Source organism: Coturnix japonica, chromosome 2 (genome assembly GCF_054131305.1).
Source record: "Coturnix japonica strain WE chromosome 2, WE-NBRP24, whole genome shotgun sequence".
Taxonomy (NCBI): Eukaryota; Metazoa; Chordata; class Aves; order Galliformes; family Phasianidae; genus Coturnix; species Coturnix japonica.
This window is the reverse complement of record NC_140664.1, coordinates 49018298-49045281: the sequence shown is the minus strand read 5'-3', so window position 1 is coordinate 49045281 and position 26984 is coordinate 49018298. Positions and strand designations below refer to the sequence as shown.

At 35.9% G+C, this 26984-nt stretch overlaps 1 protein-coding gene across 4 annotated transcripts in view; it reads right to left on the bottom strand.

Moving 5' to 3' along the window:
• Positions 1-26984, bottom strand: part of LOC107309986 (cadherin-7) — an 89351-nt gene that overhangs the window by 34431 nt on the left and 27936 nt on the right. For 3 of the 4 annotated variants that reach the window (XM_085537536.1, XM_015855215.3, XM_085537534.1), the window contains exon 3: positions 6743-7037. In XM_085537536.1, the coding sequence (XP_085393662.1) occupies positions 6743-7037 (295 nt within the window). Of the gene's footprint in view, positions 1-6742; positions 7038-26984 lie in introns of those variants that run through there. The other variant, XM_085537533.1, reaches the window with a different exon arrangement.

Here is a 26984-nt window from a genome sequence, read left to right as displayed (position 1 = left end):
ACTGGGACTGCAATGTTTTAGTACCATTTGTGGTAATTGTCTGTCATGTAATTTGTCTACAAGAAATATCTGCATGTTAATAGGAATCAGGAAGAAAAGATGTTTAGTTGCTTAGCAAGAGGTGTATATTTCTGAGAATCTTGTTCAGCATCCACCATCCACCTCCTGTTTGTTATATTCTCTGTGTCAGTTCCTTTTTTTTTTTTTCTTTTTTTTTTTTTTTTCCTCTTTCTCTGCATTGCTTCCATGATGAATGCTGAGAGCAGGATAAAAAAACACTTGGGAGCCAGGGCCTTGGCCATGGTCACCACCTTTTGATAGGCAGAAAGGATTATTATTTCTCACTGGCAGATTGTCTGGAACACTGAGACCTTCCACTCAACACTTTAGGGAACCATTTGGAGGTTAAGTTGCAAATTAATATTGTCGCAATTTGGCAGATGCCCAGTTTAGGTCTTCAGCAGAGGATCACAGGATTTAGTCAAAAGATTGGAGAGCAGTATTAGTCACAGAGAGTGTTCATTTTCCAACTTGAACACATTTTTTTACATGAATATGAGAGCAACAAACCCAGAAATTACTCTTTAAAAAGAAACTGCACTAAGAAGTGATCAGTGTGAATTTAATGTAAGTTGCACCCTGGTTTGTTTTATTTGGAAATATTCAGGAAAGTTTTGGAGAAAATTCTTAAATCTTTCATGCCTGATATAGCATGAGCATTATCTATTTTCCTCATCTTTTCCGTCCTCAGGTAAGTAGAGAATTGTAAATGGGTTTTGGGATCAAGCTGAAGGTTTGGAAAAAGAGAGGAATAAATGAGACCTTTTATTAAATAGTACAGATAACAAAGGATGAGACCTGCTGGGATTAATTCTGACCAAAAGTCATCCTTCATAAGATAACTTTATTCATTTAACTTATGACCTAACTAACCCACATGCCTGACCTCTTTTCCTGCAGTATCAATGACAAAGTATTATGATTGCAATTCTATCTCAAATTCTATTTTTCTCTCTTGTGAACTGTAATATTTTTGGACAGAGAAGGTTACTCTCCACCTGAAATTTACACAGATGGGAAGTTTAAAAAGAATACTGTTAGTCAATCCATCAAGTCATTTATCTCTTACATGACTTAAAATATATCAATTTTATGTTCACAAATAAGAGTTTGGATTCAGTACATCAAACTGATTTTACATGTTGCTTTTTCCATAATATAATTTCATACTGAGATCTATTTTAAACATTCCTGTCTCTTTTGAGTAGAAGGATATCATAATGACTATTTGACACCCTGTACTCTATGAGAAAGCCAGGCTTAACACATTTACAAAGTGTCTAAGTCAGTGAACCTGTCAGTGAACCTTACCATGTCTGCAAATATTGGGGAAAGCATTTATAAACCTCCTTGCTTTTGCCTCTTTCAAGAATTTCAGACCAACACAAAATCAAAGCAATTAAGGCTCTACAGTCTTAACACACAAACTTTGGAAATCCTGCAAGCTTAGATGAGCTTGTTTACTCTAAAAATCCACTGATGTAGCAAAGACTTTACCATTTGTGAGATGCATTAAAGCCAGTATCTGAATCAAATTGTCTCTCTCTTAAATTTGAATTTGTCTCTCTCTTGAATTTGCCAATTCAAACACATATATCCTCTAGAAACAAAAACAAACAATCAAGCAAACAAACAAACAAAAAATTAGGCAGAAATTCTAACTCCAAATCTTTCTGCACTCATCCTACTTGACTGTATTTAGCAACTAGAAAATGCTGACACTTATCTAATTCCTTTGTTCTAAATACTTTTTCTCAAATCTCACAGAAGAGAAAGATCTTTTAGAACAGCTACTATTATTATTATTTTTTTTCACTCAAAAACTTTGAGTTTATGGAAGTTCTATATTTAGTTAGAGATTCTTGCACAAAATATTTTTTAAAAGAATATACAAGCTAACACAGGGTGTTTTAGCTATGTGAATAAACCTACATGAAAGAAATTAGTTGCAAAGAAACATAATGGACATAAACAGTAAAGATTTCCAGATTTTCCCAGAGGAAGAGGATGTGTCTTGAAGAAAAAGCATTCCTTCAGAGGATCATCATTGCAAAACAGAGATGTCCTAATTTTTCTAGTAATAAAAATAGTAATTCAAATTGTTATTTTCTTTAAAGAAAGCATAACCAAGAAAACTGTACAGATACTATTGATAGTAATTTTATGGGTTGAGGAAAAATGGTCAGTTACATCATATTTCCAAATACAAAATCATTTTTCAAAAGGATAGTTCATGTTCCATCCATTAAATTGTATTCTTCTTTACTGCTGGATATTTTCCTCAATCTTACAACACAGGCAGTCATCTGTCATGCATGTGTCCAACCTTAAGGCTCAGAGATACCATTTGACAGTCTGCATACAGGACCAAACCTTCTCTTCATCCAACAAACACTTTGATCCAGTACATCTTGTTTACTGCAGCATTCTTCACAGCCCTGGGCTGAGGTGTAAACAGAACACAAACCCTACATTGAACTTACATTAATAAGCGTTTGGTGGACAAGAAGCAGGACGTGAGCCAGCAGTGTGCGCTTGCAGCCCAGAAGGGCGATCTTGTTCTGGGCTGCATTAAAAAAGGGATGGCCAGCAGGGAGAGGGAGGTGACTGTACCCCTCTACTCAGCTCTTGTGAGGAACCATCTGGAATACTGCATACAGGCCTGCATTATGGGAAGAACATGGAGCAGGCCAAAAAGATAAACAGGAACGATTCACTGAATCGTTTCATTTATTTATTTTTATTGATATTTGCTAATGACAAACTGACTTTTTAGTGGCTGGCATACATTTCCATCTTTCCAGAATGCCTAAGCTGTCATTTTTAACCTAAACTTTAACACGTACTGATAGATAACAAAGAATCACAATCATCTGAGAACTTGAAATATTCCAGTTCTGATATTAGGGCAACAGAAAGGGAAAACTTGTGGAGAGGATCTCTAATTTGGAATGATATTTATACTTTAACTTACTTAAGTCAAGATACACTGATTTTTTGGACATGTTGCAGCTATTGCCCTTTTTTGTGATGTGAACAAATAAAGGCAAGATAAGAGTGTTGTTCAATTTATTTTGTGTTAGCAATTCCTCAAATGGGCCAGTTTTAAATCTCTGAATTTATTGTTTTAGAAACTTCTGCACAGAGCTTTTAAAAAACCTTGTTATTACAGTGCGTGACATTTGATCAAAGTTTTAAATAGGTCTGTATAAGAAATATGTGTGTAACTTCAGTTTTTAACATTTAACATTTAACACCTTGCCAATTTTTGAATCACTAATATATGAAATGACAAACTCCCTTAAAACTGAATTGTAACCACATTAACAAATTAAATATAAGTGTTTAAAGACAGCCAGTTAATGAAGACATATTGACTAATAGAAGTATTATATAATAGATGTATAGTGCTCAAAACACTTCTATGTTGTCTCCACATTTTTGAGTGGTATTAGCTACTACTAGAAGTAATAAACACCATTACTCTGAAGGTATCCATAATACCTCCTTAATAATTACATGCAGTAGCCAAGCCATGTTCTGATCTACACCCTTTGTCATTTCTGTGCTTCAGCCTCTGGCATTCACTCAGATCTCATGCAATTATACCTATAAATCCTTTCCACTCTAGAAGCACAAAACAGAACACTCTGAGACAGACTTATGCTCATTTCTTCCTCTTCTTCCCCCATAGCCTCTTTAGTCTTCCTTTACTCATGGATAAAGCCCAAGTCAGATAAACAGAAACAGATGTTGTTTGTGAATATAGAGCATCATTCTCCACTAGACACTGGTACCAAAGACTTAAGTATGATGTAAAGTATTTCCCTTTTCCTCTCCTCTCCTCTCCTCTCCTCTCCTCTCCTCTCCTCTCCTCTCCTCTCCTCTCCTCTCCTCTCCTCTCCTCTCCTCTCGTCTCCTCTCCTCTCCTCTCCTCTCCTCTCCTCTCCTCTCCTCTCCTCTCCTCTCCTCTCCTCTCCTCTCCTCTCCTCTCCTCTCCTCTCCTTTCTTTTACATAAATATGTTTCAATCCACCTCTATCAGATATAATATTTGAAGCAAGAAAGACAGGTATTTCTCCTATTGAGTGATAAGCAGAGCTGCTCATATGTGTGGAGAGTCTTGAAAATGACATAAAGACAAAGCTTTGTTTGGCATTGAAATTGTATTTCCAGTTATTATCAAAACAAGCTATTTTTGTGTGTAACATCACAGGGACTCTTTTAAGTATAATTTGCAATGTTTTTCTTTTTTTTCTTTTTTTTTTCTTTTTTCTTGTGTGTGTGTGTGTGTAATATAATAATGTCAGATTTTTTTAAGCAAAAGGAATTAAAAAAAAAAAAACACGAAAACCAAAAAACAACTACAGTGATCTTCAGAAAATACATATCTTTTAGGTTCTTGCTAAATACTGTAATAAAGAGTCTACTCTCTTCTGGATAACCAATATAATTGGACCTGACCCAAACATAATTTGAACCTGACGGGTCATTTCAAATAATAGAAAAGATTGGCCTCAATTATCCTTAGATAGTATCCTAAAATATTTGTGAAATGTAATACTGAATCATTTTATTTCCACAACCACCCTTTTGGTTAAAGGTTATGGTTCTCCAAGCTTTATGGCTAATTTGGGTTTACAATCCTGTGATCTCTTTCATTTTGTTTAATATCCAATTAAAAATCCTTGTCAATGATACAATTTCATACTAAATAAAAGATAATTCCTCCTTAATATTTCATGAATGCTCTAGGTGGTTAATTATAAATTGTGGTATATGAATAAACTATGAATCTATGTGACTATGAGACGACTGCCACACAAGAACTTCACGGTAATCCCTAATTCAGTAATCAGTAGTTGTGTAATACAAAGAGTGAAGTTGTTTAAAATGTAGTGTCAAAAAGACTCTTAAGATGAAACTGTCCTTAGTCAACACAGATTTAGATGATGCACAGTTACAATTAACAATAATTTTGCACAGTGTTCCATCTAAGCTGAATACATATTTGATGCTGCAGTGTACATGGGACAGACTTTCTTTCAGTCATTTATACAGTACAGATTTAACAAAATGTGCAAAACTAGATCCCTTAAAGACAGTGTCCTTGTGTTCTCCATTGCAGACTGTGCACGTTAGGGCACGGATCTGTGCATGTAGGTAAACCTCAGATATTTATAGGAATTTTTCATACGTCACAATATTTGTACAAGAGAAGAAAGCGTTAACTCATCCAAGAAGGATATGTAGAAATATTATTCCTTAGAGAGCTAAACAAAGCTGTAAAATACTAATTATTCATATGTTCTACAGCTCAGTTAATCTAATCCTAAAACAAAACATAAATTAATATTTACAACATGTTTTTCAAGTGCTGAACATTTATGTTTTAATTTTATGTATCTGATTGTATTTATTTTTCCCAAGTGCTGAAGGAATTTCTTGGGAATATAAAAACTTCATTTCATCCCTGATCTTTCTCAAAACCTGTGGTGTCTATCCTTTCCAGGGCCATCACTGCTTCTTCAGACATCCACAATGTATTTCAGTAACAATGAACAATTTGAACTCTCAAATGAGAGAAAGTAACAAATTTTCACTGTTTAGTAAAATAAATAAATAGAAAACTCATTAGCACTGCTTTAGATATATTCTATTGGCTCCCAAAGTGAGATTTGGATGTAAAATGTAATGATTGCTCCAGAATGCACAGGCAGGGGAGAACATTTTTAGCTTTCTAGATCTAATTTAGAGGCACTGTTTAGTATGCAAAAATACAAGAAATGGAGTTGAGGACACCATAGCAAATTCAGCTTTACCTAAGAGTATCAAGTTTTTATATGGTCTAAAATCAGTCAAAGCCATTCCTAATTGCAATCACCATAAAACTTTCTCAGCCTGAAGATCAAGAACCTGAGGCCATATATCTATTTATAACTTCGAGTTAAACTAAAATTCAAAATGTCTCTTCCCTGGCCTGAATCAGACATCTTTTGATGGGACACTAGCACCTACCAGCAAATAATTATTTCCTCTCTTTAAAATGAAGAAATGGTGACCTTAATGTTGAAATTCTTCCCTATTTTGAATTTAGGAATAAAAGCTTCTGAGAGGGTTTGAAGCTTCTACCAGCCATTTTTCTCTGATTCCATTGGAATATTATCAACTATCTTCATCTGTAGCCCCATGTTTTCCACTTGTATATTCTTTGCAGAGAGCTAGATCTCAGCACTGGGAAAGATTCACAGTATACTAACTGTTAACAATATGTACAAAACTTACAAAAATATTATGTACTAGCAGGAATTTGAAGAGTTTGTTAAGGACAGACTTAATCTGAATACAATGATGTATTAACACCTCAGAATATCATACTATAGTGTGAAATTTATTATTGTTAACGAGAATTATAAAGTAAAGCCTCTGGGCACTGGAATGAGAAATACATCATAAAATGCTTAACTGCATCTCTACATAGCTATTTGAGTTTCACAAAACTTTGAAAGGGATAAATACTTAATCTAGCATGTTATTTCCAGTTAAGTCTTGAAATATCTAACTGTTACAGGTGGCTCATAGATAATTAAGTAGCTTAGTGTAATACAGTGAAAAATAATGAAATTTTTAAAAGGCAGTAGTAAAAAGTTTCCCAAAGCACCAACAGTCTATTTTGCACTTACCCACAGGAGACATCTCAGGAACTCCAGCAGTGTAAGGACCATCCAGAAATTTTGGCTCATTGTCATTGATGTCCTGAATCTTAATGACGAACTCAGACTCTGGTTCCACGGGTTTATTAGTCAGCCTATCTAGTGCTTGTGCTCGGAGTGTGTAGTAGGCCTGCTCTTCTCGATCCAGCCTCTTTGTAGCGTGAATATCCCCTGTGTTCTCATCAATAATGAAAATGGAACTTGCCCCTTCGCCTGACAAGATGTATTTGATGGAACCATCTCCTTTATCAACATCAGAGTGAAGCTGGTGAAAAATTGATGAGAGATGAGATTAACTTCCGAGAGAGTCAGTGGCATGGAGATATGTAAAAATAATTATGTCAAGCAGTAGTACATGAAATTTTATTGTTCTTGGGAAGATAAGCTGAATGTTTATTGTGCACAGCTCACAGGGGACCATTTGCAACTGTCAGCTTGCTCTTCTGAGCAAAATGATTTCGCTCTTTTCTATAAAAAAAGGTTTTTTGTATCAGAATTTTACACAACCACGCACATACAAACCTATACACACATTATTATTAACATAACCTCTCACCGAAGTGTAATTTTTGGTTTTTGACTGTTATCTACTAAAGGACTTCAAGCAAATGTTGCTATAAACTTGATGTTAGTGTTTGTTCCTGTGTCGAAATGGGAAATTACGTACTGTTTTCCCCATTGTTTACTGTATAGTTCACTAAAATATTTCATACGACCAGAATAGAATGGTCAATGTTTCGGTTTCTCACTACTATGTAGTAGAACAGTAACTGCACTTCCATATATTCTCCATTGCCATCCAAATTAAAAATAATACAGAGTATGAGAGAGACTAAGAAATGTCCTAATGCTGTCTTAACTACAGCATTAAATGCCAGGTGTAGTTTCCATGGAAAATATGCAGCAGACTCAGAAGAAAGATATTCCATTAAATCAAAATTTATCTTTGACTGGAAAAGCAAAACAGGTTTAGAGAACAAAGCTTTCTTCCTCATTCTGCAAGCTCTTTTAAGTCACAAAGATTCCACATTTTTTGTAGCTCTTCTTTCTCTACTGAGCCACTTTCCTGTTGCAGAATCCAGAGTTATACAAACCTCATTCTTTTCAGGCTTGTATTAGAAACAACAGGTGCCCCATTGTACTTTTTAGCTAGCTAAAGACACAGAATTATTTGTAAATAACTGAAGACAACATTCTTTGTTTCTTTTATATTTTCATTTTGCTCTTTCTCCATATGGTGAGTTTGGAGTTAAATTTACTATCAGCATTATTACAACATCCTTTTATTTTTATATTTATTTTTTTTTTTTTTCTTCCTCAGTTGGAATGTTGGAATTATCATTGAGAGAGAAGTCACTTCCAAAGTAAACTTGCAGAAAATTGGTATCTTGAGCATAACTTTACACAGCTGCAAGGTTTTTCCCTATATATTAGAAGGAGAGAATTGGTGACCAATTCTGAATTTTTCAGATGGATAAAAAATCTGTCTATTCTCCACACATTAGCTCAATTACACTGTTATTGTATCTCATAGTTTTGCAATTGCAGGGTACTCCACCTTGCTGTTAAGACAGAAAATGAATCTGAGCTTTGGATTGGATTGAGAAAACAGTACTGGGGTGCCTCAAGCAGATTAGGGTACATTATTTCAAAATGTAGCTTATCCCATTTTGACTGCTGTGTAACTCCTGAGATACTTAAAGAAGTCTGGGAATGCTTTGGTGCATTTTCTCAAACCTTTAAATTCTTGTTTCTCAGCACACTCAAGATCAGTTAATGCTGACACTGTGAGCAGATCAAGAGAAAATATATTTCACACCCAGCTTCTTTGAACATCTACAGAACTGCCTATTCCTCAGCCATAATATTGAGTTAATTTGATAAACTAACTATACCACTGATTATGTCACAAATCTGGCAGCAGTGGCTCTTGCTAGTTTTTCAGACTTGACTGGAAGAAGTAGTCATTTATTTATTTTTACAACAGCACAGTGATGTGTGTGAGTAAGAATCTATTCAGCTTTTTCCTATGCTGTATTTCAAGGTTTTTCTATGACCTAAACGACATCATATTACTCAAGAACAGAAGCTATGAGTTACATAGATTCAGTGTTTTTATCTCCTTGAAGGGAGTCAGTGTTTTTTCATTTCTCATATTCTAGTAGAGCATTGGTCTTTTTGTGATGTGTTTCCTGTAAAAAATAATTCCTCATTTTATGGCATAGCTAAGGATATGCTAGATGAGAGAAAGAGCAGATGATACGAGCATACTCAGCTGTTTATCAGGTAAAGCAGATGCTTGCACATTAAAGATGTGCAAGTAGATTCTTCAGGCAGAGATGGGAACTGAATCCACATCTCAACTTGCAGAGAGTAACATTAGCTCTCTCTCCTGAGGATGAAACCTCATGCATCAGCACACCACTGTAGCACTCACACCTGGATTTCATGTTGTACATCTGCACAGCCTCCTTTTCACCTTGTATTTAGATCAAGACACCCAGACTAACATTTTAACAGGACTGTAAAAGAAAAGAGAGCTTCAGAGGAGAGACTAGAACTATAAATCCTCAAAGATACACCAAGACTTTCACATACTAGAGAAAAAGGAAAAATAGTAGTTTCAGCGTTTCCCATTTACTCATGTAGTAACTGTCTGATTAACACATCATGTTTGAAGGAGGTCCACTCTAAAGGCCATGAATCTTCAGGAAGGTCATACTACAGTGGCCCATGCTCTAAAGTGGCACACTGAAGAAAAGCCACTTTTTGAAACCATATCTTGGTAGATAACTGCTACTGCACAGATTATTAAAGGGGTTAGTGATGGAATTTGTTACTCCAAGTTTGAGGTTCTCGGAGTAATGGTGAAAAAATAAAATTGCATCTTTTATTATTTTTTTTTTCTTTATAAAAAATCACTAGCCCTTGCTTAAGCAAGTAAAGCACCCTTCTTGACCTATCTACCTGTAGGAAAAATATAAATAAAGATTTATTTAGTCTAAGGCAATATAGAGCAATCAACTCTCTTTAAAAACCTCTCAAGTATTTGATTCAAAAAGTGTGTGTGTTCTTTTGCCATTGTATGAGAAAACTTAAAATTCAAGAGAACAAAAATAAAAGCTATCCTGACAAAAATAGGTGACACAACATAGGAAGAAGATAGAACTGCTAGGGAGCATCCAAATAAATGTTTTGAAGCTGGTAAAGGGTCTGGAGGGCAAAATGTATGAGTGGTTTGCTCAGCACAGAGCAGAAGAGGCTGAGGGGAGGCCTGATGGTGGGTGCAACTCTTCATGAGGGGAGTAGAAAGACAGACTTGATCTTTGCTTACTAATGAGAGCCGCAAGACCTGAGAGAATAGCATGGGGTTGTCTCAGGGTAGGGTCAGGTTGGTGTTAGGAAAAGGTTCTGCACCAGATGGTGGTTGGGACTTGGAATAGGTTGACAGGGTAGTGGTAACAGCCCCAAGCTGCCAGAGTTCAAAGAATGTCTGGACACAATACTCACAGACACAGGGTGAACCTGTGTGGAGCCAAGAGTAGTACTTAATGATCCTTGATTTTTCCAACTCAGAATATTTTTTGATTCTGTGATTTCACCTCTGCTACCACCAATGTGACTTCAAATTACCATACTTCAAGCTACATAAATTAATATTCTAGGACATCTTCATTATAAATTGTCTTTGAGAGGGTTTTTTTTTGTTGTTGTTGTTTTTTTGTTTTTTGCTTTTTTGTTGTTTGTTTGTTGTGTTATAAATAAGTATATTTAAGATTGAAACCTAGGATTAAGTATATAATCTTATTTGTTCCCATGGTTGTTCTGGCACTAGCTATAGAAAATGATATTATTCCCCAGCACAGTTGCACTTCACAGAATATCTCCATAAGGAAGGCTGTGCCATCTACTATCTTGTCTATTACTCTTATCACTTTCTACAAAGAGATTCCTTTAGGAGACAAAAGTGCAGCTCATTCTTTAGCTGCGTACAGAAACACTGACTTCAGATACAGAGAGGAGAAAGAAAAACTGCTTCAAATTCTTGTTTCAAGAGACATGAAAGATTAAAAGATTTGATAAGTAAATCTCATCCGATCTCATTCTGTAATATCCTAGAAAAAAATTATTTCAGAAGTTTCCAAAAAAATATTATTTTCTTATCTTTGTGCCCCTCACAGGAACCCCTAAGAAGATATAAGTCTGGCTCACGTATGTTCATTTCTCCTGCCACTTTCTGAAAGGGTAGTTCTAAATATAAAGACGTTTGCAGACTTACAATTTAATTTATTAATTTCCACCTCCCCAAAATTATCCATGATAGTTACTGTCTAGTTTACCTTGGCTACCAACTGAACTTATCCCTAATATGCAAGTCATTATGTGATTATTATATGCTGATTCAGTTGCTTCTTTGCTACATTCAAAATGCAATTAACTCAAAAATTTTGTGTGTTTTCATCTTGTGCTCCCTGAAATACACCACATTTATGAACAAGTACAGACAAGGGATAGATAAAATAGCAAGCTTCTGTAGAGATTATCTATTTCTGACAGGAAGATAACTTTGAAGTTCTGGAAAGGTTAACACAGAGTGAACAGTTTTAATAAGTAAAGCCATCCAATAAGCTTTGTGGAGGTAGAGAGGATGCTGGAAGCCAAGTCCCAATTCTCCTAAATTTAGAAAATGCATATTAAGGTATGTGTGAGAGAAGGAAGCAGACAGCTTCACTCAGTAACAAAAGCACTGCTACCCTCACTTCCATGATTAATAAAATTTTGTTATCACATATATTTTTGGTCCTATGGTAGCAAAAGCTCAGTATAGTGTCTCATCCAATGCATTTATACTTATTTGGACTCAGAACCATGATTATTCTAGAGAACACTGAAAAGTAAGAAATACATTTTGTTCAGAATCCCTAATACTCCCTAAAACTAATAGTTTCTGAATTTAGTCTATTCGTAGTTACAGATCTTTTCATCACATGCCATTAAATCGTATTAAAGCAATATTTTCAATAACAAATGACTTTTTTTCTTCTTATTTATTTATTTATTTATTAGATCAGTAAGCAGAGGTACTGCACTGCATTAATAGCAATTTATCTGGTAATCACTAACCTGTCTGAGTTCTGAATGAGAGGTTTGTTATTACACTGATTTTCAGTTTGTGCCCCCTTAAAGCAGGTGCAACATTCATATGCTTTTTTCTTCTTCCAAGTTCTAGCTTTGTCGATGTTCCTATCTGTGGGCTAACATTTCAGTGCAAATTATACACATTTGAGTCTGGAGCCTTGAAGAAAAAAAGCTCAGGTGATGGAACATGAGGAACTGATAGGTTTTCAGCAGTAGCAGGATCCCAGAGTAATGATGATAGTGTAAAGACACAGAGAAAACTTGAGGTATTTCAATGCAGCCCAGATCCATAGCTTACACAAGAAGAAACATGCATATGTATGCAGAATAACTAAAATTTTTTCTCAAGCTGGAGTTGCCCTGCCTACACCCTTTCCTTCATATGAAAGTAGCTAGAAAAAGGGGAAAGAGAGAACTCTGTTTTGTAACTTACTATAACACAACAACAGAGAACTTACTATTTCTAGATATCACAAAACAATGGAGAGTTGACTGTGAAGGAAAGGTATCATAGTATCATAGTCTCATGCGGGTTGGAAGGGACCTTAGAGATCATCAAGTCCAACCCCCGAGATTCGAGCCTCCTGTGTAGCAGAGCAGCACTTCTACCACTTGCGCCACAGGGGGAGTACAAAGGTACTCCTACCTGCATATAGAACATGCCCCCAGGAAGACTTAGAGAAGGAATTTGTGTACAGATCAAATGTGTAATTGCAAGATAAAGGAATCACAGAATTGTAGGGGTTGGAAGGGACCTCTAGAGATCATCGAGTCCAACCCCCCTGCCAAAGCAGGCTCCCTACACCACGTTGCACAGGTAGGTGTCCAGGCGGGTCTTGAATATCTCCAGAGAAGGAGACTCCACCACCTCCCTGGGCAGCCTGTTCCAGTGCTCCGTCACCCTCACTGTAAAGAAGTCCTTCCGCACATTCGTGAGGAACTTCCTATGCTGTACTTTCATCCCATTATAGGACAGTAGTCCTATCCCCACGCACTACTGAAAAGAGACCAGCCTCACAACTATGGCTCCCACACCTCAGGTATTTATAAATCTGGATCAAGTCCTCTCTCAGCTTTCTTTTCTCAAGGCTAAACAGACCCAGTTCCCTAAGTTTCTCCTCATAGGGGAGATGCTCCAGGCCCTTCACCATCTTAGTGGCCCTCCGCTGGACTCTTTCCAAGAGATCCCTGTCTTTTTTGTACTGGGGAGCCCAGAACTGGACACAATATTCCAGATGAGGCCTCACCGGGGCAGAGTAGAGGGGGAAGACCACCTCCCTCGACCTGCTGGACACGCTCTTTTTAATACACCCCAGTATGCCATTGGCCTTTTTGGCTACAAGGACACACTGCTGGCTCATGGCCAATCTGTCGTCCACCAGGACACCCTGGTCCCTCTCAGCAGAGCTCCTCTCCAGCAGGTCTTCCCCGAGCCTGTACTGGTGCATGCAATTATTTCTACCCAGGTGCAAGACTCTACACTTGCTTTTGTTAAACCTCATCCGGTTTCTTACTGCCCAGCTCTCCAGCCTGTACAGGTCTCGCTGAATGGCAGCACAGCCTTCAGGCATGTCAGCCGATCCTCCCAACTTTGTGTCATCAGCAAACTTGCTGAGGGTGGTCACTATCCCCTCATCAAGCTCGTTGATGAAGATGTTGAACAAGACCGAACCCAGAACAGACCCCTGGGGGACGCCGCTAGTTACAGGCCTCCAGCCAAAACTGCACCGCCAATGACAACCCTCTGCAGTCTGCCAATCAGCCAATTCTCGACCCACTTCACTGTCCACTCAAGGAAAAGAAGAAAATTACAAACTAAGACTTCATTTGGCCATTTCTTGTTCATTACATCAACCAACTATTTAAAACCTGTTTTCTCAGATTTAATATTTACTTTAGTTGAAACTAGGATTTTTTTGAAATCTTTTTTTATTTCTTTTGGATTATCGCTGTCAATAACAGCATTTTGAATTGAATTGTGATAACATCTAAATTAATAGATATATGTATTATCAGATTTTTCATTATTTTATTATAATTATTTTTAATAACACTGTTAGCTATCAGAACAACTAAGGACTCGATACTGATGATTTAGAAAAATTTCAATATAAACAAAAATTAATATTTAAAATGTAGCACCAGTCAGTGGAGTAAGCATTAAACTAAAATACAGCCTTCACACTCACCAAGTTTCTACAATGTGTAAGGGCATCAAAAGCATTAGTTATTGATATTATTGCTGTTTTCAGAATTAACTGTGAAGCTCTCACTTTTGTAAACTGTAATCATATTTCATTATGAACTGCTTTAGACATTTTTGTATTTTCTTAAAGGTCTTGTTGCAAAAGTAATGGAGGACAGAAACAGATTCTCAACATTATTGATGTCAGCAAAACCTTGTGATTCATGATTCACTTCACACCTAAGCAGTAGTGAAAGTACTATTGCAGCAGGCAATGATTTTTGTTGTTGTTGTTGTTGTTGTTTTGTTTGTTTGTTTTTGTTTTTGTTTTTTTTCACCAAGAGACATTGAGAAAGTGATAAAGAAGTTCCCAAATGGTTTTTGTTTGGTTTTGGTTTTATTCATTTATATAAAGATATAGCATAAGCCTAGTCTCAATAAGAAATATGTTTGTCTAAATTCTGTTGTTTGGTTTTTTTTTTAGCTCGACAGAATATAATGAGGACAAGAGATCATGTAAACATAACTGTTTATATCCAAAATTCCTTATGTCCGTAATTAAAGGGAGATTAAATTTAAGGAATTCGGGGTATACATTTTATAAATCTGCCAGAATTTCCTTGTCCCAGAAATATTAGCAGTACTGTAGGGAACTGACACAGACAACAGTGCCACAGTGGCAGTTTTCTACTTTGACATAGTAGCAATTCCACATACTGCTTTGTTGCCTCCAGACTTTCTCCTTATCAGGCAGAAGCAAAAACAGACATGTGGGAACACAACAAGGTCCCATGCTGTAGACCACAGCATAACTACATTATTTTTATTTAATACATGGAGCTTGTAGCAGTCTAACTCAAAACCCTGTCCACCTAGCTAAGATTTTTTAATTATTATTATTATTATTTTTTTTTCTCTGTGTTGAACTAAAACCCTCAGAATTTAATCTAGAGTGTCAGGAGCAGACTGAAGACCCAAAAGCTTCTCAAGTGACTGAGGTCCAAGACATTCCTGAGAAGTCTTTGAGCCTCATCCTTACAGGTTGCCTGAACGCAGGCTGTCTCCAAACCCTTTTACCTTGCAACTGATATCACTAGACAGCTAAGACTGATCACCAGCTAATACATATATACCCAGAAGCACACAAAAAGAACTGGATATTGAAATATTTAATAGCCCGTAAGCACATTTTGCATTCAAAGTGTGAAATAAGTGTATTTCACATTCAAGCTTGTACTCCAGTTTGGAGTTCCAGATGTGTCACTCCACAGCTTGTCCCAGTTTGTCCTTCTTGCAAACAAATTTCATGTTCATGTTTTTGGGCCTTAGAGATCTTCATATTCAATAGGGTGTAATATAGCCAGTAGGAATAATATTTTAACTTTTGTGTATTCACATAAATGCCTGATTAAGTCAGCACTGGACAGGAGAGAGAATAAATAAAAAGATAAAGATGGAAGAGATGAAATGTAGATTTAAAACAAACAAACATGGAACAAAAATGTTAGCAGTTCTGAGACCGCATTCATAGGAGACTTCAGTAAATAGTATATAGCCCTTATACTCCCCATTGACTGATAGTTCTCTAGGTGGAGAATAACCCTAATGACTCAGCCGCAGAAAGTGAAGTGAATGTTAATTTTGTCAACCCTTTGAAAAAGGAAGGTGATGCAGGAAAGAGAACAGAGAAATTGTTTAAGCCCTTGATGATTATCATTCAAACAAAATTCAAAATAGAAGTAACCATATCTCTAAAATTTATACTTCGTAATATTCCAGTTAGTTTCTAAGTAAGCCCTCTAGGCATCTAAGTAAGCAATAAAGTTTCGATGGAAAAATCCCCTAGGAATAAGAGACATTGTTGTTTAAGGGATAGTGAACTGAACAATTAATAGGAAATAGTGAGAAGTGGATGCGCTAAGATCATTCATGTCACATTTTTCACATTTTTCTTTCAATAATGCCCAGTTATGTCCATAGCTTCTCTCTGTACACTTCTATTACAGCTCCTTATAAAGACAAACAGTGATCACATACATACAGAAACATATGTGCATGTATGTATATATACACACATGCTCATACACATATTGTATCCTTATTGTATCTTTTCCTACATCTTCAGATGCTGAAATACTCATAAATCTGTGCCTACCCGCACCATGCTCCTCCCAATTTTTATAAGAGCACAAGATGTCCTGTAGCAACAGAAACTTGTGCAGGTGCCCATTAAGATCAGCACATCTACAGGAAGAACTCAGAAGCAGTTGCTGCTGTAGATTGAACTGAATGGGCATATGTAGCTGACAGTGTGTTCTTGAGGAGTTTTAATGGATGATCATCACAGCATGTCACACTCTGAAATGACTATTTGTCATTCACTTTCTTAAAAGACTGTTTGGCAGCTTCAGGAGCTAAATCTCATCTGTATACTATGCATCATCACATACTAATTGCATAGAATCAGCTTGGGGGGAGGCACAGCATTACTGTATTGCAGCACCACCAAGAGCCTGCAGGCAACATAACACATTCAGAAGAATGGAAAGGACGTTTTTTCCCTCACACACAAGTTTGACATTTATCAAAATATACCTGTTAGAATTTAGAATGGGTCAAACAGAGCACACTGAACTAGGCCCATACTATGTAAACAGTATGCATACTGCAATTCTTTCAAATCACAGTCAGCCCCAAGTAATTATTCCTTGGTATTTTTGAGTAGGAACCAAGATACAGAGTAGTGAATTTGCCTTCTGACTTACTATATAAAAACTGCTTCCTTTTTAGCCTACATAGATTTTTGATGAAAGAAAAAAGTCTGGAAACTCAATTGGTTTAGGCTCCTGCATAAATAAGTCACATCAAAATACCACTGGAGTAAAATTCTATTTACAAAACCCTGAAAGAGTTACTCACAATCAGGAGAGAGACTAAATTCTCCTCTGTACATATCACTAGTATTTTCACATGATCCATACCACACCATACTACTTACTATTACCTACTAAAATAACGCATTTACTGGTTCAGTGATTTGAATTATTTTGTTACCAAGAATCACAGAAGTCATAAGAAAAAAACTCTCCTAAAGTCACTATTCTCTTTCAGCAGAATAATAAAACTGTTTGAGGATGATCTCTTCCTCACATATATCTTTTATGAAAGTGAACAGGCTTAAGAAATGCAACACGACAAATGGATATCAAAGACCCTAGCATACTCCACAGAAGAATACCTCAGGGCTAGGAGATGTCCATGAGCTTGAAAAGGCTTATGCATGTGTAGCAGCTTACAGAAACAGCTATCAAGAAACTTCACTCACTGTTCTTCTCAAATTATTTCTTCACTATATATCAAACAATTCCTACTGACACTATTAATGTATAAAAAGAACTATTTATTGAGTATATACTTTCTTTAAAAGAAATAAATATATTTATAAAGCATGTATCTATATATGAATATATATATATATATATATAAAGAGAGAGAGTAATCTCAAAACTTTCTTATAGCATTGCACATTATAAGAAAATTCATGATTTTAAAGTCTTGGATTTTATTTATTTATAAGGGATCAGAATATATATGAATGCACTTCAAAACTGTACAGGAAATGAGTGAAGACAGCAATGTTAGAATTTATGTATTGTAATTCAAGATGAATACTTTTTGTTGGTTTTTTGTTTGTTTGTTTGTTTTGTTTTCTGTTCTTAGAAATTAGGGAAAGAACAGGATAAGTTGTTTTGCCTCTATCAATTGTTCTACTTATCTGTGATAATTCAGGTCTGGCATTTCAGTCATAAAAGATGAAAGCATGTGAAAGGATCTACTTTTTCATCTCTATGTCTAAAGAATTAGCTGTAATAGCACCAAAATGGGAAAATAATCACACATGCTTCTTGTTGAACTATCCTTATCAATAATAACAACTTTACAAGCAAAAATTCATTTGCTATTAAAGTAATTTCTGAGATAAGGTGCATACTTATACTGAATGTCTTTATTTTAGAGAAGAAATAACACCTCTCATATTGCCTCTTCTTTATCAAACTAATGATCTATAGTGATTACCTTATTTCTGCCTCAACTATGCAAAATATGTTGCAGCACTCTTTGGTTAGTAATGATTTTTTTCATAGAAGCTGACTTCCAAAGAAAATTAGTACCAAGAAACAAAATCCTGGAGGATTTAGAGCTTTCTTCTACTCTTCTTTTTTCCAAAAAGAAACAAAACACACACACACACACAAACAAAACAAAACAAAAAAAGCCAAAAAACTTTCTTACATTTCTTGGAAGTGAAAGTAAGGAGGATATACGGGTGGTTGATGTTACATGGTACCCAATCTTGAAATTTCATTTGCTCTTGAAAATTAATTCTACTAAAACATCCCTTGTAATCTTACCTTGTATTTTAACAGGACATACTAAAACCCTATCAGGCTAGAAGACAATTGTAAAATGTAAAGCAGTTGAAGAAATTACCATAATTAGTATTATGTCTGTAGAAGCTTATAGAGTGCTGGACTGTGGCAGACAGCACAATCTGATCATTTTAATTACGAAAAATTTACAATATATGAAAAATTGTTGGGGTCTACAGCCAGACTAACCTTTAATTCTATGAAAACAGTTAAGTATTTGCTAAATAGAACTTATGAAATTATTAAAACAAAACAGAACTAGTAGATTGGTATATGGCATTCTTTTTACTCAACATACATGGCAGAGAATCAGCTTCAGTTATTATATTTTGCTTTGTAAAAATTAAGTTTATATTGTCTTTTATAAGAACAGCCAAACATTTTAGAAGTTTAGACAAATGCAATTTTTAGTGCTATATTTAGAAAAGATTTATAGTCATCTTGAAATGCTATAGAACAGTCTTTCATATGATTACATCTGTTACATGTTATAAAATAATTCATACTACCTAGATGTTTCTCAAAGCATTACCGCAAACCAAATTATGTAAGTATTCCTTCAAAGATTAGTGGGACCATTCCTAGATTTGAAGTGCAAAATTAAGAATTTGATATAATGCCCATATCACATGTAACTAATCCCTGGAGTGTTATGCAGAGAAGACAGTAATATCTGCTTAAAGTTGAAAGTGGGTCAAGGAAACAAAGAAACAATACAAAATTTTTAACATAAAAAAATTACTGCAAAATTTTAATGAGTAAATTTTACATAAATGAACTTGCAATAAAAATCTACAGTAAAAACTGATTTCTTTTTTCCCTTATTTCATTTAAGTTTTTGGTTTATCCTAATTGCTTTTACCATTAGTGTCTGTAATATACATACCTATCCATTCATTCATATATACTGGCTAGTTAATTAACAGCTAATTGTTCAAACTTTACTCCAAAGGACAAATAATAAACAACCTCATTAGATCAAACTAAATCTGCAATTTATTTTTTCTAGGTTAAGAGAGCATCCTCATTGATGTCATGCTCATGCATTTCAGGGTTTGCTTATTGTTCATGGAAGTTAGTACTGAACATATGCCTAAGCGCCTTTCTGAACCAGAGCCTTAATCCCTGAGCAAAGAAAGGGTACTTTAATAAACAGCAATGTGTATTACATTGACTAATTGTAAGAAACAACACTGAAAGCTTAAGTGATTTCATTATATAAATTCACACTGTATCTGTTCAGTATTCAGAACAAGCTGGAGTAGAGTATGCACAATAAATACGGACCTTTGAAAATCTGTTGGAAATTGTTCAGATAATTTAAAGTGATCCCTTGTGAATAAACACTTTAAAAGTTTTGGTTTCTTCTTAACTCTTTTTTTTTTTTTTTTTTTTTTTTTTTTTTTAAACTATTAAAATTTGCAGGTCTAGGAGGGCTGATCTCAAGATAGTAATTCATATTTTGATAGGCATTTTCACTCCACAGGATTAAGGCTGAGAAATAAATGTTTTTAATGCCTGTGTTTTATGCTGTTTTTCTGAAAACACTTGAGGGAAAGGATAATGCATTAGTATTTCAAAACCATAATGAACTGCCTTTACATGAACAATGCTAGGTTAATTGTACATAAAACCTTCCAGCTTAGAGGGATTTTAACAGCTGTATGTAAAGGGCAGTGATCTCCTGATGCCTTTTTCTATTTTGGTAAGGAGAGTTTAATGAAGACGATCTAAGCAAATTCCTATGCAGTCATTACTTTGTTTTTTTGTTGTTGTTTTTTTTCCTCCCCCTTAAATCATATTTTGACATTTAAAATAGTGACAAATTATTTATGGATTAAAACAGAATTTCACCCATTGCTTTTTCAGAACAAAAAAAAATTCCATGGATATGAATTTTGCCCTGTTCAACACTAATGCCAGCCCAGGATTTGTCTGTTCTTTGTATTCTCACCATAAAAGACTCTTGCTATATATCTTAGTCACTTCCATCAAATGCTGGCAACACAATCAATTTATGTGATATTGATGAATAAATGATGTGCATGAAGCAAGTATTATTTTATGTTGGTCACGTGCACTTGCTGTCTCTACACTAAAATTCAAACTGTGCAGAACTGTTTTTAACTTTGAAAACCACCTGTATTCTACAGAAAACGTTCAAAATCTTCTTTCAAAAAACCCATTCCTGAAGGATTCAGTACTTCACATATATTAAGAATTTTTTATTTATGTAAAGACTCCTTTAATTATCTAATCTTTTAAACACTCTGAAAGTTTTTGCATTGCTTACATAACTCAAATTCTCACCTGGTCACTGACAAAATTAGACCTTTTTATCTAATGATTATTTGCCCTTTGTTTTCCTTCTAAGTGTAGTGTTTAACAAAAATGGAACAGACAGTGAGTTCCTTACAGGAACGCTCCCTGCATCTGAAAAAACAGCCACCAACATGAAGGTGTATGAACTGTTAGCATTATTTATTTTATCAACTGCAAACAACATCAGCCATCTTAATTTATTCTCATCTGCCTCCGAAGTTTCAACTAAGATGATTGTTACTAATTTTCCTGTACCACCAAGTACCTCCTAAAGCAGTCCTTTATTATGCTATCCAATTACTTTCATTCCATAAAGATATCTGAAAACAATGAATTATTCTTGGAGATTAGATTTTAAAATCACTGTAATAAACGCCTTCAGCATCTAAAACTGATCTTTGCTACGTTTCACTTCACGCAGCATGTAAACTTCTTCACCAGATTGTCTGAGCACTCTCAAAGCTTAATTGATCCAATTTGCATGTCTCATCTTAGCAGAATAGTGCCTCACTTCTATCTTCTCGGACTAAGTGATCACAATCTAATCATTCTGTATACAATGGAGATAGAAAGTTTCCAGCTCCTTTGTTGTCCCCTTCCATACACCCATATTTAAAAAATTCTATTTCTATATGAAATCTGATCTTTCTGTATTTTTATAGGACTACTGTCTCACTGATTGGCCTTCTGTCATCAATTGTAGTGTGCAGAACTTCATACTCAAAGCATTTTCAGCTTTTGGCTTACACATGCGGCATGGTCCACTCAAAGAAAACAAAAACAAACAAACAATAGAACCTTAATTTAACAAGCTACGCAAAATGTTCCCCCTTAGAGAAGTTCTGCAAGGTGCATTTGTTGTTGTAAATTAGAACAGTTCAGTTGATTGTAAGGAAAGAACAATTTCAATTCATTGAGGATCTGTTCCTTCACTGTTAAAGAAGGACAAAATAATTATAACCCACTCATGAAGTTGTGAGCCTTGTACATTAACACATACTGACATTTTGACAAAATGTGATAACTTTCAGAAAGAAAATATATATATTATTTTTTCAATTCAGTGAAAAATTTCCAAAAAGCAACTTTCTGCAAATGAAAAAAAATATTTTTCTATTCAACAATTTGCAAGTTGTACTCTAAATACAAAAGCAATTTAGTAAAAAATTCTTATACTACTTATGAATTACTGAGATCTAGCTTTTGAAAATAATCCAAATAAATAAAAACTTTCATAAAGAAGTAGTCACAAGCAGATCAGTCAAACTAATGAAGATTAAGGATGTAAAGGTTCAAATATAATTAAAATGAAGCATTCTGAAGTAAACAGAAAGTTCTGCTTAATAACTTCACTCGTAGTTCACAGCTTGAATTTGTATTCCCCACCTTTCTCTGATTTATATATACTTCCAAATATAACTGTGTTTCTGCAGCCTTACTTTATTCCTCACATTGCTAACTGGTGAACCCTAATGTCCTCCTAATGATTCCACAGCTCTTGCCCTTCTGGAAGTTACTGGTTGGCTAGTTGCCTGATTGGCTTTTAATTTTTCTGCATATATTCATTTCTGTTTTGTTTTCTCTACTCATCTGCACTCACTTTGTTATCAGCAAATTGAGAGGACATACAAAGATTGCTTTATTTGTTTTCAGTGAAGAATACATGAGAAACTCCAGTGCAAGTTGTCTACAAAAGTGATCAAACACTGTTAGTCACTGACAGCACTGGATATGGAGTATCTGTCAGTCTTCTCAGCAGCTACCTTTATAGTAGGTGGAATACACAAAAGACAAAAACAATAGCTGTATAAAAGGAATCAGAATGCACTATCAGCTGCTCCAATATTATCAACAAGAAAGCATACCAGTTGAGTAAGAGCTGTGTTCTGTTTATACATATATACACCAAAAATGGTAGTGCAAGATTAAGAAAAATAGTTGCTCAATATCAAATTTATTGAATTAAAGTTAAGTGAAGAAAAACAAACAGAATTAATAAAGTAAACTGATCTTATAATTGGGGGGGGGGGTAATCATCAAGAGAGTAGGAAGACTTTCTACTAACATGCTATTTGCTACAAAGTGTGATGCTACAAAACCAATAATGCCTTTCTGCAATTTGCATTTCAATTTCAAATACACTCTGGACAAGACACATGCAAGCTGCCTGCAGCGGAGACTTGGTTGAGTCTTGTAAATACAAATTCTCATTCCACGGGTTGAATGTTGCCTCTTGTCATATAACTAAAACCCCTGCTATCTTACAATTCTTGTTCTTATCGTGAAAATGTATAGTCTCGTGGCTTACAGATGGGTTGTGCAGGTGTAACTCAGAAAAACACAACAAAAAAGTCCATAGATGACACTCAAAGAAGTAATAGAATGCAGTTTGCTGACTGTCATCTAGCTTAGCTCAGCAGGACTGATAGCAATAAGTAGAACAAAATTGTCTCCAGAAAAGACAAGTGCAACTCGCACATGGAATTCATCTACTGACAAAGTATAATTTGGTTCTCTCCTTTAAGAACAAATTTTCTGCCACTCCCATAAGCAGACACATATCACACTGTCGTATTATACTTTTGTGACCACACTCAGGGCGTGGAGATTCTTGTTCTTAAACTATATTTTCCATATGGCATACTGCTGCTGCTTCAAGTAGTCCCACCATAAAGATATTTAAGCCTTCCACTGGGGTTAAAAAGAAACTTTAGAAAGATTGTTTTCTTTGAGTTCAACGTTAAACATTGTACCTAAAGAGGGCCTACAAAAAGGAGGGGAGCAAACTCTTCAAAGGAGTAGATAATGGCAGGACAAGTGGAAATGGTTTTAAGTTGTAGGAGGGAAGATTTAGGCTGGATTTCAGGAGAAAGTTCTCTATGAATAGAATAGCGAGCAGCTGGAACAGGCTGCCTAGAGAGGTTGTAGCTGACCTGACCCTGGAAGTGTTCAAGGCCAGGTTGAATGGAGCTCTAGGCAGCCTAATCTAGTATTAGATACAGAGGTTAGTGGCCCTTCATGTGGCCAGAGAGTTGGATCTTGATTATCCTCGAGGTCCCTTCCAACCCACACCATTCTATGACTCTGTCATTCTATGATTAAAGAAAAACATCAGGAAAGCTGATTGTAAATGTCCATAAGTAATTGGACATGTGGCATCAGAAGTATGAAGAACAGAACAGCACTTTGCCTTTCAAATCATCACTCAGAAAATAATGCTGTCTTCTACACAACATTATTTTAAAAGCATCTCAGTGATTTAGAGTTTAAGAAAATCTATATTATTTAATACCAAAATTTCTGTTGTTACCAATAAAAGTGTAGTTTGATTTCAAGAACAAATTAATATTCAAACTTACCATTCATCTTTGTTTACAAGTCCAGCAGATCAAACTAATAATGGGGGGGGGAAATACAGAAAAAAAATTGTCTGGCTTCCCACTAATCTCTGTAATAGCACATCTGAGCCTGCATCAGTTCTGTTTAGTCCTGCTTTCAGCAAAGGTTATTTAAACAAGAATGTTGGACTCCAAGAAAATCTGTATTATTGCTGAAAAATTTCTTCACTGTAATAAATGTAACACTTCTGACCTTGATGGTTAAGCTGCAGCATGTTTCCCCTGTATCATGCTAATTACCTTATGAAGTAATTTTCTGGAGAATTGAATCTGATCCACAGCCTGTTAGCTCTTTCTGCTACAGTCCACAACTATATTCCAAATTGTTCTTTGCAGTTTAAGAATTGTAACAAAGCATGCACAAAATAGCCTGAATTAGAAAGTGAGCTGCTGTATCTCAATATACAGAAGATACAATCATTATAAATTCACAATTCTGTAGTCTGCAGATACAGACCCTATAATCTTTAGAAAACTGAGGAGGACCTGTCATCAGGATGGACATCTTATTGTTCTGTATTCCTCAAGCTTTTGCTGCCTGCTAGCAGATATTTTAAAAGCAAAATAAAGCAGCTGGGATCTCAACCTTCCCCATCCCATACGAAGAACAATCATTGATTTATTTTGTGTTTCTAGAAGTAAAATTAGCACGAATAGCCTGAAAAAGATGGATTTTTTGTCTTGTCCCATTTAGTTTGTCTATGTGTTTATCATGTTTTAGGCTTCTTCAGGTCAAATTCTGAGATCTCTGCCTGTCTGTAGTAGGGTTTCATAAGAAATATTTACATCCATCTTTTTCTATCCTTTTCTTACCTTGTTCAAAGAAAAGGATATAATAATGCTTTTCCTTTCCTTCCCTCCACCCTTACTCCCCCAGTCCTGACAGTATTTGTTTCTTGTTTCTGCAGCTGTTAAGTATCACAGATTACCTAGTCATACAGTATTCTCCTTTCTATAAGAAATGAGCTTTACTTACCTTTATGTCCATTCCAACTGTATCTACTATTTGGCAGTCCTAGTCTTCTCCACAACTGGAGTGTGACTAGATCATTGGCTAGCTCCCCTCATTTCCCATCTATTTTAACAACAACTAAGTCACCTAGCATTACTACTCGTAAAGCACTGTTTCCAGGATAACTATGTGGTAGATTAACGTGACCTAAAATAATGTTTGCCCTGTATTAAGGTATATAGCATAATTAGTAAAGAACAAAGAGAATCAAGACCTATAGTTATTACTTTTGTATATTAATTCAGTTAATATTTTAACAAGTGCTCTGGTATCTTCTTCAAGTTTATGTCTGTTTCTGGATTCAGGAAAAATATGCCATATTCCTTCCTCTTGGTTCATGGGTTTCTTGCACCTTCTCTTCAGGAACAGATTTTTCAAACTAATTTTAGTTTTATCAGAACCTTTACCATTTCTCTCTGTCTTAAGATAAATCTGAACTGAATAAATGCACCAGTCCAATTAAAAGTTATTTTTTGATGTAAGCTGTCTCAATTGTTTCTTTTAAGCTTTCTCAGTTGTTTCTTTTACATACACACATATGCACATATCTACATATACAGACCACCACTAATATCATTCCTGCTGGTTTCCTTCATAAAGCCTCTTTGGACCAGTGTATGGGAAATTAGTAATCACAGCCTGAGCTGCTGATTAATCAGCTGAGGCAAGTGTTGGGTCAGCTGTGGGAGCACAGGTGAGAGTAATTTAGCTGTGCTCCCGGAAGGAGTGGAGCTTGTGAAGAGTGAGCAAAGCCTCAAAATGGTGGTAAGGTAACACTTTGCTATAGAAAGGGAAAGGGGAACTTCACAGAAACCAAGACAAAGGGTAACTGTAGATAGTTTACATTTAAAAGGGCAGGGAAAAGGGGAATTACAGACACTTAGTCAAAAGAAAACCAGAGAAGAGGGCAATAAAGATAAGAAGAAACTGTCCAGAGACCTCTGACAAGAAGAAGGATTAGATACCCCCGGGCAAGACGATGCTTACGTCAGAGAATGGTACCAGCAGATAACACCAAGAAGAAAACAGAAGAAGAATTTCACCCCAAAACAACGGCAAGGGTCGCGGGGAATGGGGTCAGGGGGAATGAGGGAATGGGGTTGCGGGGAACGGGGCCATAGGGAATGTAATGAATATGTAATCAAACTGAGGAGGAGACTATTGATTATGTATTAGCTTAACCTATATCTGTAACACACTTTTCTCTTTACGGTGTGCAAGTTTGGAGGAGCTATCCCCCTTGCACCCGGCGCTGCGCAACGCTGGAATAAACATACCTGCTTTATAACCCATCTCTGGATTATAGAGTTTGATTCCCCAAGTCAATTTGGCACCCCAGATGGGACTACCTCTGTTTGGCTGCGGGACCAGCTGAGAAGGGGGACGCCTTTGGCGCGCCCCGAGATTTCTCGGAAGGACTCCCCTCCCTCATCTGATCACTGCAGGAGCAGACAAGAACCATCTGTCGGCGGAAAGGTATGTGAAACTGGGAAACGGGGGTCCCGTAAGTCGTGAGGAGACGTCCTACGCAGGGCACAGTGGAGTCGGCGTGCTCCCCCCCTAGGGACGTGAGCTCACGGGTTAGGTTAGGTTGCCGGCTGGGTTAGGACTCCCTAGGGAGTGCCTTCAAATTGGCCAGTAAGTCGTACGCATGGTAAAAGAGCTATTGCTCACATTCAGGTGATTGCTAATTGGGCAGAGCTTGTCTGCTTTCTCTGGTACAGGG